Source organism: Motacilla alba, chromosome 6 (genome assembly GCF_015832195.1).
Source record: "Motacilla alba alba isolate MOTALB_02 chromosome 6, Motacilla_alba_V1.0_pri, whole genome shotgun sequence".
Taxonomy (NCBI): Eukaryota; Metazoa; Chordata; class Aves; order Passeriformes; family Motacillidae; genus Motacilla; species Motacilla alba.
This window is the reverse complement of record NC_052021.1, coordinates 11,824,050-11,846,740: the sequence shown is the minus strand read 5'-3', so window position 1 is coordinate 11,846,740 and position 22,691 is coordinate 11,824,050. Positions and strand designations below refer to the sequence as shown.

The following is a 22,691-nucleotide window of genomic DNA, read 5'->3' as shown; positions in this document are numbered from 1 at the left end:
GGCCGGGGACAGCACTCGAGCACAGAGCGGGGCCGGGGACAGCACCGCAGCGCGGGGGGGGGGACAGCGCGGGGCCGGGGACAGCACCCGAGCCGGGGGGACAGCGCGGGGCCGGGAGGACAGCGTCGGGCCGGGCAGGACCGGGGCCCCCGGCACGCAGGGCCCAGGTGAGTGCTGGCTGCTCGTGGGAGCGGCTCCCCGGCAGGATCCCTTCGCCAGCTGAGGGCCCGCGGTGTGCCCGGCAGCCCCCCGCCGCTCGGCCGCGCCGCCGGGGCGCTGGGCCGGGAGTGCGGGGCCCGGGGGCTGCCGTGCGCCGGGCAGGGCGTGAATGGGCCCCGTGAGCTGGCTGTGCTGGTGCTTGCTCGGTGTTCTCCAGCTGGTGCGCTGCGTACGCGTGCCCTGTGCTAACTGCGCTCTCTTCCTGTGCCAGCTGCGCCCGCTGTCACACGGAGGTACTCCGAATCCTGCTGCTGTAAACAACTGTTGAACGAGTAAGATGGAGGAAAAAGAGAAGAAGAAGCATCGTGCAAAGCATAGCGGGCCAAAGGCAGAGAAGAAAAGGAAGCGTTATCTCAATGACCTGGGAATTGGCGATGAGGAGAATGCACGGAAGAGGAACCCCAAAGCCTTCACAGTGCAGTCCGCTGTGCGGATGGCCAGGACTTTCCATCGGTGAGGAGTGGGAGCTGGCTCCAGAGCCCGCAGAGGCGGCTGGATGGGTGGCAGTCGCCTGGGCTTTCTTTGTTACTTTGTGTAGACATGCACGGACTGTGATTTTCACTGGTGTGTCTGCCTGGCATTCATTATTCACCCAGTCACGCCGTGTTTGTGTGTGTGTCAGGAGTGGGGTGCTTTGTGCATCCCTGTTGCATTGTACACTGTGTTAATCCAGAGAAAAGCAGTGTAGCTCCTTAGGCTCAGTGGGAGTTCCTGGTGTCACTGCTTGTGCTCCATTTTGTGTTCAAGCCTTTGCAAATACTGAAGACTTTCAAGTAGTAAATGCCACTATCCATGGCATTCCTGTATTTATTTGTTACAAATTTCTCCTCAGAACTCAGGACCTGAAGACTAAAAAGCATCACATTCCCGTGGTTGACCGGACTCCTTTGGAGCCCCCTCCCGTGGTGGTGGTTGTGGTTGGCCCTCCCAAGGTTGGGAAGAGCACTGTGATAAAGTGTCTCATCAAGAACTTCACAAGGCAAAAGCTGGTTGAAATCCGGGGTCCTGTTACAATTGTTTCAGGTGAGAACAAAGATAGGAGAAATGGAAATGCTTCTTTTGTGCTCCTTACTTGTCTTGGGAGCGGGGATGTGCTCATGTTCTCATGATTTTTAGGAATTTAGGAGGCATCATTTGGATGTGTGATCTGGCATATGTACAGTAAATGAAGATCAGATAATTTTAAGTTAAAAAATTGTATTTTAGTACAACTATAGACAGATAAAAATAGACACTTCTGCAGTGGTGCGTGTTGGATGATTTACATGCTGGACCAGAATCTGGGTCCCAGATAAAAGAAAACTGTACAAATTGGTTTGCTCCCTCTGTTGCAGTTTTTGATGCTTAATTCTGTTTTCAGGTAAAAAACGCCGGCTGACCATTATTGAATGTGGATGTGACATTAACACAATGATTGACCTGGCTAAAGTTGCTGATCTGGTAAGTTAACAATGGAATGTGATCTCTACTATAATTTATATTGAAAATTCTACTTTTGATTGGACTGCACCACTGTCTGGTTTCTCTACACATATTTTGCTATCAAAGGCAAAACTGTCTTTGGTTTCAAAGGGAACAAGACCTGAGCTCTTTGACACACCTTATGTTCCGGAACAACCCCAGGACTTTGCTCATCCTGAGGGTGGGGGAAAGTCAAGTGTGTGTGTGTGTGTGTGTGTGTGTGATGGTGGGGAGGGTGTGAAACAAGGGAAATGCTGCTGAGCTTCATTGCTACTGCAACTGGTGAACTCCTAGTGGAGGATGCTGTAACAAGCCAAGGTGACACAGTGGCTTCTCGTTAAGGAATTTGGTTAAACCAGATCTGAAATCTGAAAATGAGTTTTAGTCAAGAAGTTTTCAACTAATGTTCAAAGTAGAAATATGTATTAGTTTGCTAGTTGGGATTTTTTGTGCACCCTGAGGTCTCCATCTATTTTGTAGTAATACAGCTGATTTCAGTGGAGTGTGATCACTGTTGTAATTTACTTGCAACTTTTGGATCAAGAGATTGCCCCATGTGATCCTGGGGATCCAGTGCATGATCCCTTTGTTAAGAATTTTACTTTACATGTGGGTTTGGAGTATATTATTCACAGCTGATTAGGTATTGGGATGCTTGTCTAAGTATTAACTATGTAAATATCTAAATACATGTGTACACTGATCTAGATATTCTTCTACTTTTATGTTTCCTACTGAGTACAGGACACGTACCAAACAGTACAAATATTTCTGCTGGTGGATCTTTCAGATTCTGTGTGCACATGGTGGTGCTGAAAATCTGTTTGGATTTGTTGTTAGGGGGCTGAGATGATATCAGCACTTGGAGATCTGGCATCAGTTCCTGTATACTTTAAGTTCTTCATTGTTAAAACCCTAAACCAACTTTGCTTCCATTTTCATGGGACTGTTGGCTGCTGTGTCAGTGCTTTTTACTGATGTGTAACAGCAATTGCAACAAGGGAAAAAAGTTGTTTTCATTTTACCCAGAGACTTGGCCTTAGTGGCATTAGTGTATCCAAGACACAGATATAAGAATTTTATTGATTTTCTAAGATGTTCCTGAAAATCCTGGAAGATAATCAATTTTACATATTTTAAATTCACCAGGTAAACACTTGTTCAGAATAATACTGAGTGTTACTGCATTCCTAGAGATTCTAGAACATCTTTAGCAGCCAAGTTCCATACTTCAAATAAAAAGCAAAAGTTGGTTTTCAGGGTATATAAAAATAAAGTACAGAACCTTCTGCAAAATTTTGGTTCCTGAGAAGCATAAGAATTTAAAGGTGTGGTCATTGAAATGAGCTCCTGTGTGCACTGTGGTATTGCTGTAGTGAAATGTGAATATTGTGTTTACAGGTTCTCATGCTCATTGATGCCAGCTTTGGATTTGAGATGGAGACATTTGAATTCCTGAACATTTGCCAGGTACATGGCTTTCCCAAAATTATGGGAGTTCTAACCCACTTGGACACGTTCAAGAACAACAAACAATTAAAGAAGACTAAAAAGAAGTTAAAGCACAGATTCTGGACTGAAGTGTATCCGGTATGACATTTAACATTAATTTTTTCATGTATTTTGCTTTATGGAAGCTGAGTTAAAAGCGGGTCAATACTTAAATGTTTATTATATTCTTACGTCTTTTACATAGGGAAGTGAACAATGTTGATACTGTATCAGATTGTTTAATCTTTCTTCTGCTTGCTAAAATACTCGTGTGGTTATTCTCTATCCCATTGTGATAAGCTGCTAAATTTGCTACTAGGTCTGTGATGCAGGTGCTGTGCAAGGAGGATCTGCTTCTAGGTCTGTTTGAGGTCTTGAGGATGTGAATAGTTTTCCAGTGAGATTTAGGGGACAGTCTTCATGTTGAACTAACCTGATTAGTTTGATCTTTCAGAACCAGTTGTAATGTAATTTTCAATTAAGATTTACAAATTAGAATTGTGTTAACTATGTATTTTTCTTGTTAGCTTTATGGGTATAAAATCGATTTTTTAAATGTTTTTATGTCTTTTTAATGTGTTTAGGGTGCCAAGTTGTTTTATTTGTCTGGTATGGTTCATGGAGAATATCAAAAGCAGGAAATTCACAATTTGGGGCGTTTTATCTCGGTTATGAAATTCCGGCCTCTCACTTGGCAAACGTCTCACCCGTATGTTCTTGCAGACAGGTGTGTGCTTTGTGTTTTTCTTTCTGTTCTTTATTCTCAGCCTAGATAGCACCTTGTTGTTTGAAAAAGCTGTGCTGTTAGCCCTCGGCTCCATGTGTGAATGGGTGTTTGGTGTTCCCTGAGTGGCTTTGGGAGGGGAAGGTGCCTCTGCAGGTTTGTGCTGTTCAGTTTTCACTTGAGTCAGGTCATGTACACTCCTCTGGTATATTGTAAATACTTTTGAAACACAGGATAATTAAAATAATCCTGTTTGTTGATGAGTATACTGAATTTCTCTGGACAAGAGACAGCATTCTAGTGATTTAAACAACAGCTGGTGAATTAGTCCTCTGAGTTCCCTGGAATACCCCTTCTGCTCTGTCTCCCAGTATAGCATTTGATTCACAGTCTCTTTGGAGCATGAAAGTAATCTTGATGGCAGCTGATGGCAGCCTGCTTGAGAAATTACCTCACCTTTCATATTTTATTGTCAGAATGCTTACAGTTATGACAAAACTCCTACAATAACCAAGGTGCCTTGAATGAACCTCTTTAGCTGTAATTCTTCAGGGAAAATTGTCAGAGAAGTAAATAAGCATTGTGCAAAATACATGAAGCAAAGAGAGGGAAAATGCAAACTCCACATTCTGTAGTTTTCCAGTAACGTTGTTTAAGGTTGCTGTGAGTGTTGCAGTTTCATGATTGTTGGGTCAGCTTTAAGCTGATCTGACGCCGGGTTGTGCCCCATTCTCTTCCTTGGCTCTGTGTGCTGCTTCCCATGTGCAGTGTAGAAAGGAGTTTCCCCCTCCTCTGCCTGCGCAGAAGCCGCTCTTCTGTGGTAGCTTTTGTGTTGCTCACCACCATTCTTGGGGAAAAGAAGGTGTTGTGTGGCTGCAGGGAATGTGACATTCAGCTGTTTGCCCTCTGATGGTGAAATTGATTAGAGGAGGGCTGTGTGTGCAAAGCGATAAAGAGTAGTTAAAATGTGCTAAGAAAGCAGTACCTGTTCAGTGAAGTGTCAGTAAATAATCTGGAAATTTGTTGAGCATAATTATACAGCTTTTAGAAAAGAATTCTAAAATGTTTTTAGAAGATATTTTTTTCCATGATTTTTTTCTTTCTTATGAGGATTCAATTTTGATTATTTGAGTCTGCAGATCATGCAGTGGCAGCAGTAATGCTCTCTTTTCTTAAATTACCTTTTCTCAAAAGTTACCATTGAGACTCTGGATATTTTAACTGTTATTTTAAATATTGAGTAGAATGGAAGAGCTGACAAACCCAGAGGATGTTCGAATCAATCCCAAATGTGACAGGAAGATATCACTGTATGGATACCTGAGAGGAGCACACTTAAAAAACAAAAGTCAAATTCATATGCCAGGTAATTTATCAGTCTTAGAACTCTTTCTGTACTGATATGTGAAAAATAGCATAGCTGAAATTGTTTGTATCTTTAAAGTATGTTATACAACAGATTTTTCACCTTTCTAAATACCTGTTATGTTTTTGAAATTTTTTTTATAGTGCATGGTTTTGTGAAAATAAATCTTGTAAATAGTTCTGCTTTAAATTGTGCAGTTTTGTTGCACTGATAAACACATTATTCACAGTATTTAGAATTTTTTAAAAGTGTATCACTTTAGAAAGTGTTTAAAATGTAAAACATGTCAGCCCTAATAATGAAAAGTTAATTTAAATGGTGTGAATTTGTAAATTATGTAATATGTTTATTATGATCAGAATTGAGTAATTGAATATTTTAAGTGAATGATTAAAAAGTTTAAATTAAGAAATACCATAGTAATAAATTTACAAACCTACACAGGAAAGTGAGTTGCTGTTTTTGTCATTTGAAAACTAGCAAAGAAACAAACAAAGCTTTGTGGGATTCTGGTGAATTTATGTATACTTCTCTGAGTTCAGTGGTAAGGCAGGGGAATGGGATGTTTGGTACAGAGCTTCCTGTTGATGAATCATTGTCTGTCCCCTCAGGTGTTGGAGACTTCACTGTAAGTGATGTGAGTTTCCTGCCAGACCCCTGTGCTCTCCCTGAGCAGCAGAAGAAACGTTCCTTAAATGAGAAAGAGAAGCTCGTCTATGCCCCTCTCTCAGGAGTAGGGGGTATTGTGTATGACAAAGATGCTGTTTACATTGACCTTGGTGGAAGCCATGCTCATGAAAAAGAAGAGGTAAAAAACTGCTGGTGGTGGTTTGAATTCTCTTGGAAAGTATAGTTTTTATCCTTAAAGCCAAAATAAGTGTTTAAAAATAAGCTTCCTTAAAACAGTCAATCCTTATCTATCCATAGTAGGTAATTAGTTCTTTTCTCCTTCAGGGATTTCAGAGAAGAGATATTTCTATTATCTGTTACTCTACAAAACATTGGAAGATCACTGAAAATTAAATACCTAAAGTTTGTGTAATAGCTTTCCAAATATTGACCTAAGATTTATGAAATCTCCTGGTGCTGGACTATTACCATTCTTATTTTGCAGGACATGGTGGTTGTTGCAAGAAATCGTAAGGGGTTTGACTGGTCAAAGGGAGAGAAAAAATGATTTACCTACAAACAAATTGAATTCAGTTTTTTCCCCCTGTTTTGTGCTAAATGTTAAATACCTTTGGGCCTGTGATACTGTGTTTGCTGGCATTTACTGTAGTGGTTGCATATTGTGAAGGAGTCCCTCTTCAGTTTTTCTTGGGTTGATACAGATATTCTTGAAATATGAAGAGAGGAAGGGAGACCTTGCTATTCTATTCTGAGAAAATGTTTCTTTAAAATGCTCTGCAGTTTTTTCTTGCATATGTGTATTTCTGCTGGTTTAGTCTGATAGCTGTCATTAGACATTTGTTTATTCAACTTAACTGAACAGTAAAAAATCTTGTCTTTCCAGGAGGAAGTGAGGCCAAATCAGGAACTTGTTCAGAGCCTCATCTCCACACACTCAGCCATTGATGTTAAGATGGCATCAAGCAAGGTCTCTCTCTTCATGGACTCTAAACCCTTGGGTTCAGAAGATGTAGGACAAGAGTAAGTTTTGAATGCTGAGCAGTGTTTGAGCATGAATGAATCTCTAATTTAGGAAAAATTCTGAATAGAGCTCAGCGAGTAAAATGACATACTGTCTGTTTCTTCCTCTTCTGAGATTACTCATATGCCACACTGTATTTTGGGATAGAAGTAATTGGTACCAGAAAGTTTTGCAAGCAGTGTAGACCTGCCTTCCAGGAATTTCTTGCTGATACAAGTGACATTTCTGTTTTAATTTATTCCATGGAAAATGAAGAAATTTCTTGGAATTAGTTTTGGCTATAAGGTTCAATATTCTTGAATAAAGAGACATTAAAGGATGCCAGTGCCTTTCTAATGGTCTACATAGCTTCACTTTCTTTGAAAGAAAATTTGTAGAACTGTTACAAAATATTAACATAAAGCTTCATTCTTTCATTAAAATTTTCTTGTACTTCACCATCTTACCCCAAATGCGGTCTTTGGGAAAACAGGTTTGTGATGCCAAAAGAAGAGAGGCAGGTGGATTTGAAGACTGGAAGAGTTCGTCGGAAGGCCGTATTTGAAGACAACGAGAAGGAAAATGATGATGTAGCAAGTGATGAGGAAGATGACCAAGAAGAAGAAGATGAAGAAGAAGCAGTGTCTGAAGATGGAAGTGATGGTGATGATGAAAATGATGCTGAGGAAGAAAGTGAGAGAGTGCTCTTGCGGGAAGGGATGGCTGTTAGGAGAGCCAAGCGTCTGAAAACAGAGGTGGCTCAGGAGGAAGCTGTGAATGAGCTACCAGCATTTGCTGACAGCGATGATGATCTGGAGATGAGCTCTGAAGAAGAAGGAGAAACTGCCCCTGAAGACAGTGAGATGGAGGAAGATGAGGAGGAGGAAGAGGAGGAGGGGGATGTAGAAAGGACTTGCGAAGATGAAAGCTCAGGTAGTGAATTCGAGGCTGCAAATAAAAGAGCTGAATCTGAGCAGTATGATATGGATAGTGAACTTACAGAAATGAAACCACAAATCTCAGAGCACAGTCCCAAAAGAAAAGCAGTGCTCACTACAGATTCGGGAAACTGCACCGCGGAAGAGGCATCAGAATCTGAGGATGAGAACTCTTCCCTTGAAGAGGGTGACGATGATGAAGGAGGATCACCTGAGGAATTAGAAGCTGAAGAGTCAAATAGGAATGGATTTCAGCACAGTAAAGCAAAGAAAGCTGAGAGTGTTAGACACACCAAAGTTAAAACTGTAGATACTGAGGATGATGATGTGGAGAACCTGCTGAAAGAGGAAGAGGAGTATGAAGAAAAAATAGATCTTTCTGCTGACACAACAGGTAGACTGGAACAGTTTAATTCTTACTGTCCACTCTAATTGTATTAATTGTTAAAGGATATAATTAGTAAATACTCCATAATATTGCCTGTCATACATATATAAATATGTATTTATATATTGTTCTTAAGTAGCAAAACTTCAAGTTAGGAAAGCTTGCAATACTTGCTATTAAGCCTTTCATTTACATCGTAGTATGCAGTGTCAGGTTTCCTTCCTCTAAAACGAAGGTGATCCATTTTATAAACAAAACTTCATTGATTTTGCCTATACTTCTCTTTAATATTTATAGCTATGTGTGTAAAACAAATTATGATGCTCTATTACATTTAGAAAGACTAAAACATGTTCGGGGGAATGTTACTAAAATACACTAACTACTCACTGAGCACTGGAACTGGAATCTCCATCTTTGGAGTTGTTCAAAAGCTATCCTGACATGGTGCTGAGCAACCTGCCTTAGGTGCGGCTGCTTGAGCAGTGGGGCTGGACACAGAGACCTCCAGAAGTCCCTCCCAACCTCAGCCATTCTGTGAGTCTGTGAAGAAGACATGTATCATCCTGAACATGATCAAATCTGTTATTGTTAATAAATTTTTAAAATTCTATCCTAAAAAATAAAAATCAGTGGTATAATTCGTTATCCACAGTTTATGTTTCTGTGTATATATGGAGTATGAGAAAAAGAAACTGTGGGTTGTGTCTACACTTCTTAAGCTTCTTGTCATGTCCTTATTTAAATTATTTTTGTAGTTGCTGATTCTTGTTCTTTTTTGCAATTTTTTTCCCTTTTCAGGTGCACTTAAATGGAAAGAGGACCTCACACAGAAGGCAGCTGAGGCCTTTCTAAGACAGCAGCGATCAACCCCCAATCTTCGTAAACTTGTGTATGGAACAGGTACAGATCTGTTTGGAAACTTGTCTCAATATATGCTGGCTTTTAGCTGTTACCAAGTTTTCAAGTCTGAATATTTGAGCATGGTTTTTTGGTGGGAGGCTTGAGGAGAGTTAATTGACTTTTTAATTGCTGATGCTCATTTCCACTAATAACTGTAATGAGGAGACAGTTTTTAGTTTTCCCATAAAAAGCATTTTGAGTTCATTTTCCAGACTACTCAGTTGTTACTCATGTTTTCTTATACAGTTATTTCTTCCAAACGTTTAAGGTTTGGTAATTTGTGTAATGATCTGATAGATATTGTGCAAACGCATTGTGGTAATTGTGTTTCATAAAGGGATGTTGTCTGTTGGCTGGTTTCAGGAATTTCTGTCTCACAGTGACTGTGGAAGAGTCTCTTATACATGACTTCGTATCAGGTGTTTGTCAAGGGAAAAATAGGTGGCTTAAAAGGAAAGTTGCTATTTATGTAATTTGTCCTGTTTTAATTCACAACTCTTACAGTGATTGTCTGAGTGTGCCCATCTCATTGTGCAGAACCTTTGTAGAACATGATGAGAATTTGGCCTTTGTAAACCTTCCACAGTGCAGGTGTGGGAAGACCTTCTGACAGATTCTCCAGTCTGGTATTCTTGATTTACATACAAGCTTAATTCCTGTTCCTGTTCCTTCCTGTTCACAGGTCATTTTGCTATTGTTCTGATTTGTGATGTTGAACAAGCATCCTCTGTTTACTTATTGGGCAATATTTTTAATATAATTAAAAGTGAAGTGAATAAGTGAAGTGAATAAATTCATATAAGTGAATTTTTAATATAATTCACTTTATATGAAAAGTGTATGTTTTTCTTCAGGCTCTTACATTTAAAACTGTTCCAGTTTGGTTCTTTTATTTCCTCAAACTGCTGCAGCTGTTGGGAAACATAAGGAGAGAGGTGGTTAATGAATTTCATGTATGTACTGTGGGGGAAATCATCATAGCCTCTGTGTTTGGTTTAGCTGTGGAGGACGAGGACCAGGAGAGTGAGGATGCAGATGATGAACTTGGAGGTTTGTTTCGTGTCAGCCGTCCAGACAAAGCATCCAAACAGAAGGCTAATGCTCTTGACTGCTCCAAATTTCTGGTAGAAAAGCCACAAGATTGGGATTTAGAAGAGGTAATGCCATTGGATAATTGCTTCTGCATATCCTGCCTCGTTCTGTCCTCACTGTGTCTCATAAAGTATGACTTTATGTCATTGAAACAGACCTGTGGGAGCTATGGCCACTGAGTCTTGGACTCTGCCACTTGCTGTCAGTATAAGTAACAAGATTCCAAGGTTTGTTTCTTAGAAGAGTGGCAAGTTACCGTAAATCAATTTAATGCTAGTCTCACTTGAATATTTGGTGGATAACAGTTTGTTTTTTATTTGCCAAAAAGTAAAAAGCATGGGAGGCCCAAGCAAAAATACAGTGTAGAGATTTTGGTAGTGCAAAGATCTTTGGGCAAGAATTAAACTGGGTTCACAATCCTGCTTTTGGGGAGGCATTGTGTAGTTTTGGTAATGGTGTCTTGATGTGGAGCTGCATGTGAGAATTGTCTCTGAGGTGGTATCTCAGTGGGGGAGTGGGGAATGTCTTGGGGAACATTTCTGTTGATGAAAAGCTGCAGCTGTGTAAGGCAATGACATTTATTTTGCAGGTTATGAGCAGTATTCGAGACTGCTTTGTTACTGGAAAGTGGGAGGATGATAAAGATGCAGCAAAGCTGTTGGAGGAAGATGGTATGTGCAACACTTGTAAAAATTATTCCTCTATACAAGATTTTTAAGAAAAGTATGACTTTTTAGTTGTGTCTGTAGAATATTGTACCTTAGTGCTATATTTGCATGGTTTTTTTTTTCCAAACTATTATGTAAATTATTATATAGATACTAACAAAATTACACATTGCTGTCAGTCTCTGTAGAAACAGTAGGCACATACCACATTCTGGAAATTTACTTTCCAAAAAATAGAGTATGTAATTTAAATTACAAAATGGAGTCCTTAGTCTCAACACTTGGACATGCCAGCTTTGAATTATGTATCTGAGTTCATCTGTTCATCATATATGGTTTATTCTTTTGGATAGTCATGGTAGAAATAAACAGAAGCTATTCTTTATTGGGAAGACAAACCTGCCTTTCACGTTTGCTGAAAAGTGAGATCTATCTTCAGATGTTTTGGAGGTGGTGGTTTTTTAATTAGGAAATAATTGAAAAAATTAATAATGTGGCTGTATCTTACATGCATCATGATTGTGCTTTAACAGGCTTCTATAAGCATATGCTTTTAACCTAAAGACTGTCAGCTATATTCTATTTCTTTTTTTAATTAATCATAGGAGTTCAATTGCTCTGCTAGTGTCTTGTGTCATTAGAGTGCAAACTAGTGTATTGGGAGTCCTTTGGGGTGATCTAAACTTCATTTATGTTTTTTAAATCATAAGGGTGTTGAAAGGGTAAAGGAGGATCCACACTGAGTTTAGCTGGGAATTGTCAGCTGAAGCTGTAGAGAGGGCAGAACAAATGTATAAAACTTGATGGGAATCAAAAATATTTGGACTGAAACTAATCTCCACAGTAGCACTGAGAAATGCACAGTACTGAACACGTGAGAAAGGGTGTGGAGCAATACAGCAGAATGATTAACTAATGCTCATATGTCTTGGGTGCTCACTGGTGCAGAAGAGCTGTATGGAGATTTTGAAGATCTGGAAACTGGGGTTGTGCACAAAGGAAAGGCTGCTGCTGGAGGAGAGCAGGTCTGTTCTGCATTTTTATGTTCTTTAACAACATGAGTGTGTGTTTCTTATCAAGTGATAGGCACCCTATGTAATAAATTTGGTGTTCATAGATTTAATAGGAAGGAAATCAGTGGGAGCATGAAAGAAAATTTATGTTCTTTACCGACTTTATCTAGAGTGGCATGTTTTTAGCCTGAGCCTGAATTTTTGTTTGTAGTTAATTATGTAGAAGTCATCTCACTTATTTAACAGTAGGTGTCAGGCTTAATCAAGAGCTGGAGGATCTGGAGGCAGGACAGAAGTATTTTAAAACCAAATGTAATCATAACTGTTTGTACTATGTCATCTCACCTGATGCAGAAGATTATAGCACTCTGTTTAAACACAACAAACAGTAGAAACTTGACACAGTTTCCTAGTTCATTCCTCTTATCTGCATAAAGGAGGTTGGTGGAAGCAATTTTATGCTGTGGCTTGGATATCTTCCAATAACAGAACTGTAGTTGTCTGTGACAGTACAGACTGAAAAATCAATTTCTTTTTGGACTGAGCAACTTGATGGCTTTGCATTCGTTATAAAACTGAGGGTAATGGCATAATTTTGGCAGTTTTCAAATGGTCTGAGAACAAACTTCCTTCTCCCTGGTCTCTAGAGTGCTTCCAGCCTTCCAGCAGTTGATAGCTCAATGCTACCAACAATTACTTTTTTCTCCTCCTGTATTATATATGCTTATATTAGCTCTAGAATAACAGGTAGGTCAGTTCTAAGGTCTGTTCCCTTACGTTAAAATGATCTTTAGTCAAAAAAGTTTTGTCAGTGAAAAGGAATATGATTAGATCATGAGATCTTTTGATCTCATGCTGAAGTGGTCTCCTTGTATGAATAGCTTACTAATTTCTGTCTAAAATTGAAATGCTTTTTAATTGTCTAATAATTGACACTATAAGAAAGTATTGTTTAATCATATCTATAAAAGTGCTGTTTAATAATATCTATCAAACTGTTGATCAGAATGGGTTGTTTTCAGTGAACCATTTTACATGTTTGACAACTTATTGTTGATTAGTCTGGAAGTGAAGAAGAGGAGGAGGAAGATGAAAAAATGTCCAAACCAGAACCTGAGGAGGAGGAAAAGAAAAAGGAGCGCATGGACAAGAAAAGAAAACTTAAAGAAATGTTTGATGCAGAATATGATGAAGGGGATGCCACATACTTTGACGATCTTAAAGAAGAAATGCATAAACAAGCACAGGTACAGTCTGCTAATTTGACAATTTATCTGGCTATATGTTTTTAAAAATGCTTCACAGAGTTTGTCCCCCAAAGATTCTTTTCTGGAGACCCAGGTGATGCTCAGGAGATATTTCAGAAAGTACACACAAAGAAATACATGCGTTTTTATGCTTGATTTTTTTATGCTTCCACTTTTTGATTCTGTTATCTGGAAAGGAAAACAAGCAAACAAGCCAAACAAATGTAAGCTTAATTAAAACTGAGTGCAGTATTTAACCATACTTTAAATCACTGAATAAGCCAGCATGTATCATCTAAACTTCAACTACTTAAAAAGTTTTGAAACAAAGGTATCCTTTTATGTGTAGAAAGGTGAAAATTCTCCTCATATTAATTTCTGCCATATATTTTCCCAGTACTATTTTTTGTGTGATTTTTAGCAGTGTTATTAATGGAGAAGTAAATTCTCTGTGACAGTCTTTTTCATCCAACTGTGAAGTTATTTTGAAGAAAAAATAATTAATGACTACTGCTCTGTACGTGGTAGAAGTCTTCAGCATAATCGTATCCAGAATGTGAAGTGTTGGTTTTGTTCCAGGCCTTTGTTTTGTTACATAAGAACTTGTAAGCTTGAAAGTAGCTTCCTTCTTTGACTGATTTGGGAGAAAACTGCCTTACATTAATAACTTTATTTATGTTAATAACTTCACTGTCTTGTCTTCTGACAAAATTTTGCCCTAAATGGTTGTTAAGTTAATCCTCACCTTGTATTAGCCTCTGCCACAAAGGATAATATGAGCTCTGGTATGCTGATGCACTGAGAGCACTTAAAGAAGGACATTCCAGTAAAAGAATCAGTGTCTTATGGATAGCTAAACATCAGGAGCACGAACAGGAGGGTGAGGCTCCTGCTATTCATGAGGCTATCTTCTTAACTACTACTTTCTTGTATCTACTTTCTTGTCCTATGGTACAGAAGAGCTTTTGATGATGTACAGTGTGAAGATGCACAAAAATATTTTTAAATTGCTGACTTGCAGCAACCTCATGAAGTGACACCTTAAAGATCAGGGCATTAACTTTAAAAGGTACTTGGGGTTCTAAATAAAAAAAATGTACTTTGGACAGTTGTATCTTTAAAATCCAAAGTCACCACAGTGAAAGGTGTATCAGAAGTCACTCAGCCATTTGCTTCTCCTGGGTACTGTCTTTCAAGCAGACTAACAGGCCCACTTGGGATCTCAAGTTGGAAGGGTTTTGTGGTGGTAGAGATCTTCCTCTGAATAGGAAGTCAAAACATATTAGATCTTTCCCAAAAAGATTTATATAAATGTTAGAATGTTTTAAATAGAACCATCCCTTCTTGAAGAAGTTGCTAATACTTGAGTTTTGTGAATTATGTCTTTGTCACATAGCTTAATCGAGCGGAATTTGAAGATCAGGATGATGAGACCAGAGTGCAGTATGAGGGATTCAGGCCTGGGATGTATGTTCGAATAGAGATTGAAAATGTGCCCTGTGAATTCGTGCTGAACTTTGATCCTCATTATCCCATCATCCTGGGTGGTCTAGGCAACAGCGAGGGAAATGTTGGCTATGTACAGGTATGTAGCTAAAGGGATGAGTGGATTTCATCTCGGTGCAGGTGTGCTTCAGGGTGTCTGGGGTTACTGCTTTCTGTGTACTTAAAATACAGTAAACACAGAGAGAAATTTCCATCCTTGTCTCCTGAAAAGGGATTTGCTTTTGACACAAGGTTTAATTCAACAGTAGCAGATTCTGGATCTTTACAGGCTTAATTGGATAACTGGAAAAGGTTACTGTTGTTTACTGTTCAGCTGCAGAGGTGTCTCAGGACTAAGGTCTGATACTGTGATTGCTAAATTGCAAACATTGATTGTTCTCTGACCTTCATGGTCTATATACAAGTGACTACAGAAAAGCTACTAGCACATATATAAATGTATTTTTTAATATAATACTTGCTTGTATGCATACACACATGGCTTCAGAGTGAGTGAAATACCGATTGATCTTCCCAGTTAATGCTATTGAAGATAAAGAAAGAAAAAACTTAGTGTATAAAAATTCTAGTGTAGATAGAATTGGCTTTCAATCATTCCTGAAAAACTAAGGCTTGACTTTCAGAATCACTGTTGCCATCCTGTAGTAGCATGGTTCACCTTCTCTCCCAATCAGCTGCGCCTGAAGAAGCACCGGTGGTACAAGAAGATCCTGAAGACGCGCGATCCCCTGATCCTGTCGCTGGGCTGGAGGCGCTTCCAGACCATCCCCATGTTCTACATCGAGGACCACAACGGGCGGCAGCGGCTGCTGAAGTACACCCCGCAGCACATGCACTGCGGGGCGGCCTTCTGGGGTGAGCCTGCTGCAGCTGCGTGTCTCGCTTCAGCGCTGTACAGCTCCCAGGCTTTGCGGGATGTACCAGGAAGTGCAGCTTTTGGAATGAGCAGTACAGCTTTTGGAATTTCCTTGTGGAACAAAAAATAACACCAAGTAGTGTGGGAAAATAGGCAGTTCTCTAATATTTGTGGATTATTTAAATAGTTTGTGAATTGCTTGGCTTTTAATCAAATTCTGAGCATTCTGCGAAGTTGTCGCGTATTAAAGAGGAGCCTGATTTGTGTGCAGATAGACTTTGCACACCTTATGGTGTAACTTCTTCTTAACCATTCCTTTATGTGAGCAATAGTTTGAGTGCTTTAAACTTTGGTTTTCTTCACTGAGTATATTTTTCATGTATTTTTTAAACTTTTGGAATTTAAATAGGGACTAGATATTGTGTAGTAAAACTTCTCAGAAATTTAAAAATTTATTTTCTTTTAGGGCCCATCACTCCTCAGGGGACAGGATTTTTGGCAGTGCAGTCTGTCAGTGGCACGACGGTAGGTTTGTTACCACTGAATGTTTATTAATGCTTTCTATGGATATTTGTGCAAAATATATATGTTTTGGGAAGAAAGTTTACATTATGATAAAACAGTATAGTTGTAGAAACTATGAAAGTAACTGGATACAAGCTTTTGAAAGGTGTATTATGTTGAGGTGGGAAACTGTATGGAGAGGATTTTTGTTTGTTTGGTTGGGTTTTTTTAACAAATCTCAGGAAGGAATTGTTTACTCTGAGGGTGATGAGGCTCTGGCATAGGTTGCCCAGAGCTGTGGATTCAAGGCCAGATTCCATGGGGCCATGAGCAGCCTGGTCTAGTGGAAGGTGCCCATGGCAGAGGTGTTGGAATGAGATGATCTTTGAGGTACCTTCAAACCAAGCACTTCCATAATTCCAATATAAATAGTGTTAAAGTAGTATTTATCAGATATGATCTTTATTAGATACATAGTAATCAAAGGTAGGTTCATGTGTACAGACCTGGTAACAAAAGGTTTGCATGGCATTGTAATGAGCTTGTCAGTAATCAGTGGTGGTTATTATCTCCTTCCTAAAATATGCCTTCAAGTAGTATTGCACAGTTGTCTTTTTACATGTTTTAAAAGTCTGTTTTCATAATGTGTCCCTCACATAATACAGTGCCGTAGAGTGCTGCACAAAGCATTTCTCCTTTGAGACTTTCTGTCTGAGTAAGATTCTGTTTCATAAAGAGAACACGGTGAGGTAGATCACAAGGACTTTGAGATTGTTTCCAAGGTAATTAGAATGGCAGTTGTGGAAATCTCATTAGTGAATGGTAGCAATGTTATGTCAGTAGGACCTCAACTAGTCTGTACCAGTCAATCTGCATTTTTCATGCTGCATTACTTCTGTAAAGGTTAGAAATTCTGAATCTTCAAAGTGAAATGTGGAGTGCAGGTGCCCCACAACATCCTTCTCTCTGAGTTGGAAAGATACTCATTCAATGGGTGGACTGTTTAGTGGAGGAGGAGCTGGTTGAATGGCCACATCTGGAGGGTGGCCAGAGCAGTGTCCTGATGTGCAGTGGTGACAAGTGGTGTCCCTCAGCAGTCTGTACTGGGACCAGCACTGTTTGATCAGCACTGACCATCAGTGACACAGGCAGTTTGCAGGCAGCACCAGGCTGAGTGGTCTGGTTGACATGCCTGAGGAATGGAATGCAGTCCAGGGGAACAGAAGTGGTCCTGGGAGAAGCCCATAAGGTTCAACGAGGCCAAGCGCAAGGTCCTGCACCAGACCTGGGGCAGCCCCCAGTGTCAGTGCACAATGTGCAGTGAAGGGATTGAGACAGCCCCTGCTGGGAAGGACTTGGGGATTCTGGTGACGAGAGGCTGGACATGCTGTGGTCGTGTGAACTTGCAGCCCAGAGAGCAAATCACATCCTGGGCTGCAGCAAGAGCAGTGCCAGCAGCAGAGCAGGGGATTCTGCCCCTCTGCTCTGCTCTGCTCTGGTGAGACCCCAGCTGGAGTACCACAGCCAGCCCTGGGGCCCTCAGCACAGGAAAGACAGGGACCTGTTGGAGCAGGTCCAGAGAACAGTCACAAAGATTGGAGGGAGGGAGCACCTCTCTCAGGAGGAAAGGCTGTGAGAGAGCTGGGGTTCATAATGGGGAAGAGAAAGCTCTGGGGAGACCTCATTGCAACATTTCAGTACATAAGGAGGGCTTAAAGAAAATGTGGGGATAAACTTAGCAGGGCCTGCTGTGATAGGATAAGGGGGAATAATTTTAAGTTAAAAGAGTTGATTTAGACTAGATATGAGGAGGAAGTTTTTCACAACAATGGTGGTAAAACACAAACAGGTTGATGAGAGAGGTTGTGGATGCCCTGTCCCTGGAAATATTCAGAGTCAGAGTGGCTGGTGCTCTGAGCAACCTGATCTATTGGAAGATGTCTCTGTCACTTCAGGGGGGTGGGACTAGATGACCTTTAGAAGTCATCTAGGTGACTTCCAGTCGAACTATTTTATGATTCTGTGATTCTAAATGGTGTCTTCACTGAGAAATACAAATTCAACAGTGTCTTTCTTGTCTGATGTTTCAGCCTGACTTCCGGATTGCTGCCACAGGAGTTGTGCTCGATTTAGATAAATCCATAACTATTGTAAAGAAATTAAAGCTTACCGGTTTTCCATTCAAAATTTTTAAGAACACTTGTTTTATTAAGGTAAGTTCATAAGTATGTATACTGTAAAACCAGAGGTACTGATGTTAGGAAGGAATGCAACCTGGGATTGTTTTTCCTGAGGCATACGTTCTCAGTTATTGTTGAATGCTGTTCTGGATCTCAGGAGCTGCCTGTGGTTTTTTGAGCTCCTTTCCATGTGGTCTCTAAAGGTACTGATTACCACCCAAGGAATATGAATAATTGTTAACCAGACAAAAATTCTGGAACAGTCTCCTGATTCACATTCAGTGTAATTTCTTTTTCCTTCCCACCCCCTGCTTCCTTCCTAAAACCTACTGATTAGCAGTGGCAGACACCTTTGGAGGATGTAAACCTGTGCCTGATCTTATCCCACTTATCAGTCTGATCTTGCTAAATTTCAGCTCTGGAGTCAAAGGAGACTTCTAGCAGTGCTTAAGACTTCTCAGTTGCAGTTACAAAAATGTTTGGGGTAGGAAGTGCTGCAGAAGTGAATGTTCACTGACCTTCCCACCGTGCTTAGCTGGGCTTTCAGGCTCAGGCAAAGCTTAGGTTGTTCTGCATTTGAGGCAGCAAGCAGCTAAGCAGTGATCCCAGCAATGAAGCACTCAAGTGCTTGCACTAGGCATAGACAGATTTTTTGTTGCTTTTCTTGTGACATATGAAAGAAGCACAAACCTTCAAGAACTGTATTGTATTAGAATCTTAGATCTAGCAACGTAGGGCAGCTTGGTTGTTTTTAAGGTGTCCTGTGTTCTAGCAAATTACTTTAAAGGAGAACTGTAAAGCTTCTGTAGATATGTTCTGTTTTGAAATTTTAAATATATATATTTAATGCTTAGCAACCTTGCCTGTGATGTATGACTAAGTAGATTGCTTTCAGTAGCTCACCTAAAGTCAGCTCAGTGGGTTTTTGGTATGATCAGCACTCTTAGTCTAAAGACAATGCTATGCTCCTCCTGTTTCTTTATAGCTTGTGGGAATTCTGTTTTTGTGGCCTGCATAGGACCCAGAGAGAGACTTGGCATCTTGAATGACAGTGGGTAATTCACATTTTCAGGGAATGTTTAACTCTCAGTTGGAAGTGGCTAAATTCGAAGGTGCAGCGATCCGTAGTGTGAGTGGTATCCGAGGACAGATCAAAAAGGCCCTCCGAGCTCCCGTGGGTGCTTTCAGAGCAACATTTGAAGACAAGTTGCTGATGAGTGGTAAGTTGCACATTGCATGTAAGGTATCACACAACTTTTATCCTTCTTCACAGATTGTAAAGCCGTGTCTCAGAATTCTGGGATCTGATAATTGAGATGTGAATTCATAGAGTAAGAAATACCTTTTGAGATGCAGAGTGAAATTCAAAAGAAGTATTTTTTATGTTGGATTTCTTTCACTTATACTCAGATGTCATATAGTATGCAGATGAAAAGGCTTGAGTTGAAAACATGCACCTTCAAGTGTTTTAATGCTTTACGGAGCATGGTTTTAGTGTTTTACACAGCCTTTCTCCTTGAACATGATGAATTGAATTTAGTGGTACAAGTGATAGAAGGACACTTTTCTGAGAAGTCCAAGGACTGTCATTGTAACTCCAGTTAACTTTTTTCTGTAACCTTTTGGGGAAATTGTGCAGAGGATCTCCTGTGTTTGCTGACTGTCACTGTGCTATTGAGAATATGACTTTATACTTTCTTGGGTTTATATGACCTGTTTTCATAAACACACCAAAATCACAGATAGTGCAAAATAAAAGCAAGTTAGTTCTTTTATAGGCAAAGAAAAAGAAAAATTGTTTTGTCAGTAATTATACAGGCACATTACATACATGAATTCTGTTGGTTGTTCTTGAATGTGAATGATGAACAGGATGGTATTCAGCTGCCTACTCTTCAGGAATGTGTGCTGTTCTTGCCTTTATGGGGTTTTGCATTGCTTTTACCACAAGTTGAAGACATTTGGTCTGTATACCAAACACAATGCTAGCATGTGGTGTAGTATCTGTTCTGTTTAGGCAATCTTTGCTTAGAGTGTGGATGTGATGAACTCTTTACATTTCATATTTTTAGAGCCAAGTTAACATTCCCTTTTCTTTCAGATATTGTTTTTGTGAGGACTTGGTATCCTGTTTCTATCCCAATGTTTTATAACCCCGTAACATCCCTGCTGAAACCAGCAGGTGAGAAAGATAGTTGGAGTGGAATGAAGACAACAGGCCAGCTGAGGTACGAGCGAGGCATCAAACTGAAGCAAAACAAGGATTCTCTCTATAAGGTATATTTCTGTTTTGTTTTGTTTTTTAAAACCAGTCAAATTTGCAGTGTGTCTCACACCTGTGCAAACTGAGAGCAGTATAAATACATGTTCATACACATGCATGTGTGACTTCAAATTTTTATCTACAAGGCACAGTCCTGGCATGAGATGGAAATTAAACAGTTGCGAGTAGATTGTTATGCATCAGTTAAAGTTTATTAAGTAATCTGCAGGGTGGAAATCTTCTTTGGAAGCTTACTAAGACTTCTGCTGTAGTAATTGAGGTGAACATATAATTTACAGTTCAGTCCAAGGATGTCAGAGGATGTTGTTTTTTTACTTTTGGTTTGTGTTTTTTGTAGTTTGTTTGGTTTGGGGTTTTTTTGAGGAGTGTGTATTTCTATTTTGGCTTGTGGCATTTTGTGGGGTATTTTCTCCACTAAAAGATGAAAAATTAAATCTTTTTAAGATCATGAGTGTCATATGTATGTTCTGTATTCATTGTCTTAGCCTATTGTGAGGGAGAAGAGGCACTTCAATAAGCTCCACATTCCTAAAGCACTGCAGAAGGCACTGCCTTTTAAGAACAAGCCTAAGAATCTTGAGAAGAAAGGCAAGACTCCAAAAGACCAGTGGAGACCAGCTGTTATCAGGGAGCCTCATGAAAAGAAGGTAATTATCACTTTGAAACAAGGACTCCTGAAGGGTAAATGTGTTGTTTAAAGCTTTTCTAACTGTTGTTTTGGCATTTGAACCTACTGCTAATGCTAAAGATATGTATGTTCCTCGTGAAAAAGGATCACTTGCAATTAGTTTTGTTCCTGTTTGGCACACAGTATGTATATGGAACTGTCACTGAGTGGATGGTGTCTATTTTTTAGACTAGTAGGTCACCTGAAGCCTAAATACGACTTTTGTCCTTGTCACAGCACTTGCAGGGTATTTCACTTGGATTTAGTGCTCTCATATTATGGGGGACTTAAATTGGCAGCTGCAGTTTTTTATTTGACTTGCCACTGCCATGCATTATTAACACAGACAGGATTTGAAGCAAATACTCTGCTTCCAAAATTGAGAATTAGAGTGCTTGCAGAGTCAAGAAGATCCAAACTGCAGTTTAAGTGTTCTATAGTAGCAATTAGGCACAGCCTTTTAAAAGCTATCTAACTAAAATCAGAGTTCACAAAAATTAAAGCTTTGATTAACTTCCTAACAGGATAAATAATTAAACCATTTTAGAAATTGGGTAACAGGTGCAGAGATAATTAGGAACTTGCCTTGAATCTCTGATTCATTATGTGTCTGCTGAGGTTTCACTGTTTCTTGCTCACCAAAACTGAGCTGCATGTATATTGATTGTCTATTTTCTGTTCTAGATATCAGCTCTACTCAGTGCTTTGAGTACAGTGAATAATTACAAGATACAGAAAGCCAAAGTAAAGCATCGGGAACAGCTTAAAGAATATCTCAAAGTTAAGCAGAAGGAGGATGAACAGAAATTCAAGAGGCAAAAGGAGGCTAAGAAGAAAGTCTATCGCATACTGGGACAAAGGGAGAAAAAGAGGCAGAAGTCAAGCTTGAAAGGATCTAGTAAGGGAGAGAAGAGTATGTAAAATTTCATCAGGTTTCAGGCCAAATGAGGAAATAGGGTAGGTGTGCAATTTTCTCCTGAAGAAACAAAAAGGCCTTGGACTACACCAGATGTGCTTTCAAGAGAAGAAAGAAATGCAAATATGACCTTACTCATACTCTTGAATACATTTGGTAGTGTATATAAATAAGATGTAGAAGTATGAATTGTGGTTTTTATACAGGAATATTCTGGAGGACTTTGTATTTCAGTATATTTCTACACATACTGCACATTTCTGTCTAGCCAATAAAGTATTTTAATCATTTACAGAATATTGTTTCTTTGTGTGTTGTCTTAGTGGACTTCTGTGGAAGAAAACTCTCCTGAATGTCTCCAAATATGTCCCTTACTTTGAGCCATTACCTAAGTTTTGCCCTTGGCAAAAGGTGTGAAGATCAACTGTTACTTGGTAGGAGTTTGGGAAATTCTTTAACTTTGATCAGAGTAGCTCACTCCTGCGCTTAGATCATTTCCCCCTGTATGAAAGCATCTCAGTTTTTTCCACTTCTCACTAGGTTATTAAGCAGATCTTCAAAACAGTGTTGCATCTATATCTTGTGTTACTTGGCCAGTTTTGGCACCCTGAGGCTGCCAGTAGGTCCCTCACTGACTG

The 22,691-nt window shown here is 39.7% G+C and overlaps 1 protein-coding gene across 1 annotated transcript; it reads left to right on the top strand.

The window, feature by feature from the left end:
* Positions 1-47: 47 nt before the first annotated feature.
* On the top strand, positions 48-22,350 carry BMS1 (BMS1 ribosome biogenesis factor). The gene is made up of 23 exons (XM_038141233.1): positions 48-167; positions 431-672; positions 1,052-1,242; positions 1,580-1,659; positions 3,082-3,270; positions 3,756-3,898; positions 5,140-5,261; positions 5,873-6,069; positions 6,775-6,911; positions 7,385-8,223; positions 9,019-9,120; positions 10,120-10,277; positions 10,802-10,883; positions 11,829-11,905; positions 12,955-13,140; positions 14,537-14,725; positions 15,321-15,501; positions 15,969-16,027; positions 18,097-18,219; positions 19,259-19,406; positions 20,288-20,463; positions 20,956-21,117; positions 21,822-22,350. The coding sequence occupies exons 2-23, from the start codon at positions 497-499 to the stop codon at positions 22,056-22,058; spliced, it is 3,954 nt and encodes a 1,317-aa protein (XP_037997161.1). The 5' UTR covers positions 48-167; positions 431-496; the 3' UTR covers positions 22,059-22,350.
* Positions 22,351-22,691: the final 341 nt, after the last annotated feature.

Excerpts from the sequence above, each read along its gene's own strand:
- BMS1 (XM_038141233.1), top strand. The coding sequence starts at position 497 with ATGGAGGAAAAAGAGAAGAAGAAGCATCGTGCAAAGCATAGCGGGCCA. Across the intron at positions 1,243-1,579 it reads TCCTGTTACAATTGTTTCAG|GTAAAAAACGCCGGCTGACC; the intron begins GTGAGAACAAAG and ends TTCTGTTTTCAG. Across the intron at positions 3,899-5,139 it reads CCGTATGTTCTTGCAGACAG|AATGGAAGAGCTGACAAACC; the intron begins GTGTGTGCTTTG and ends AATATTGAGTAG.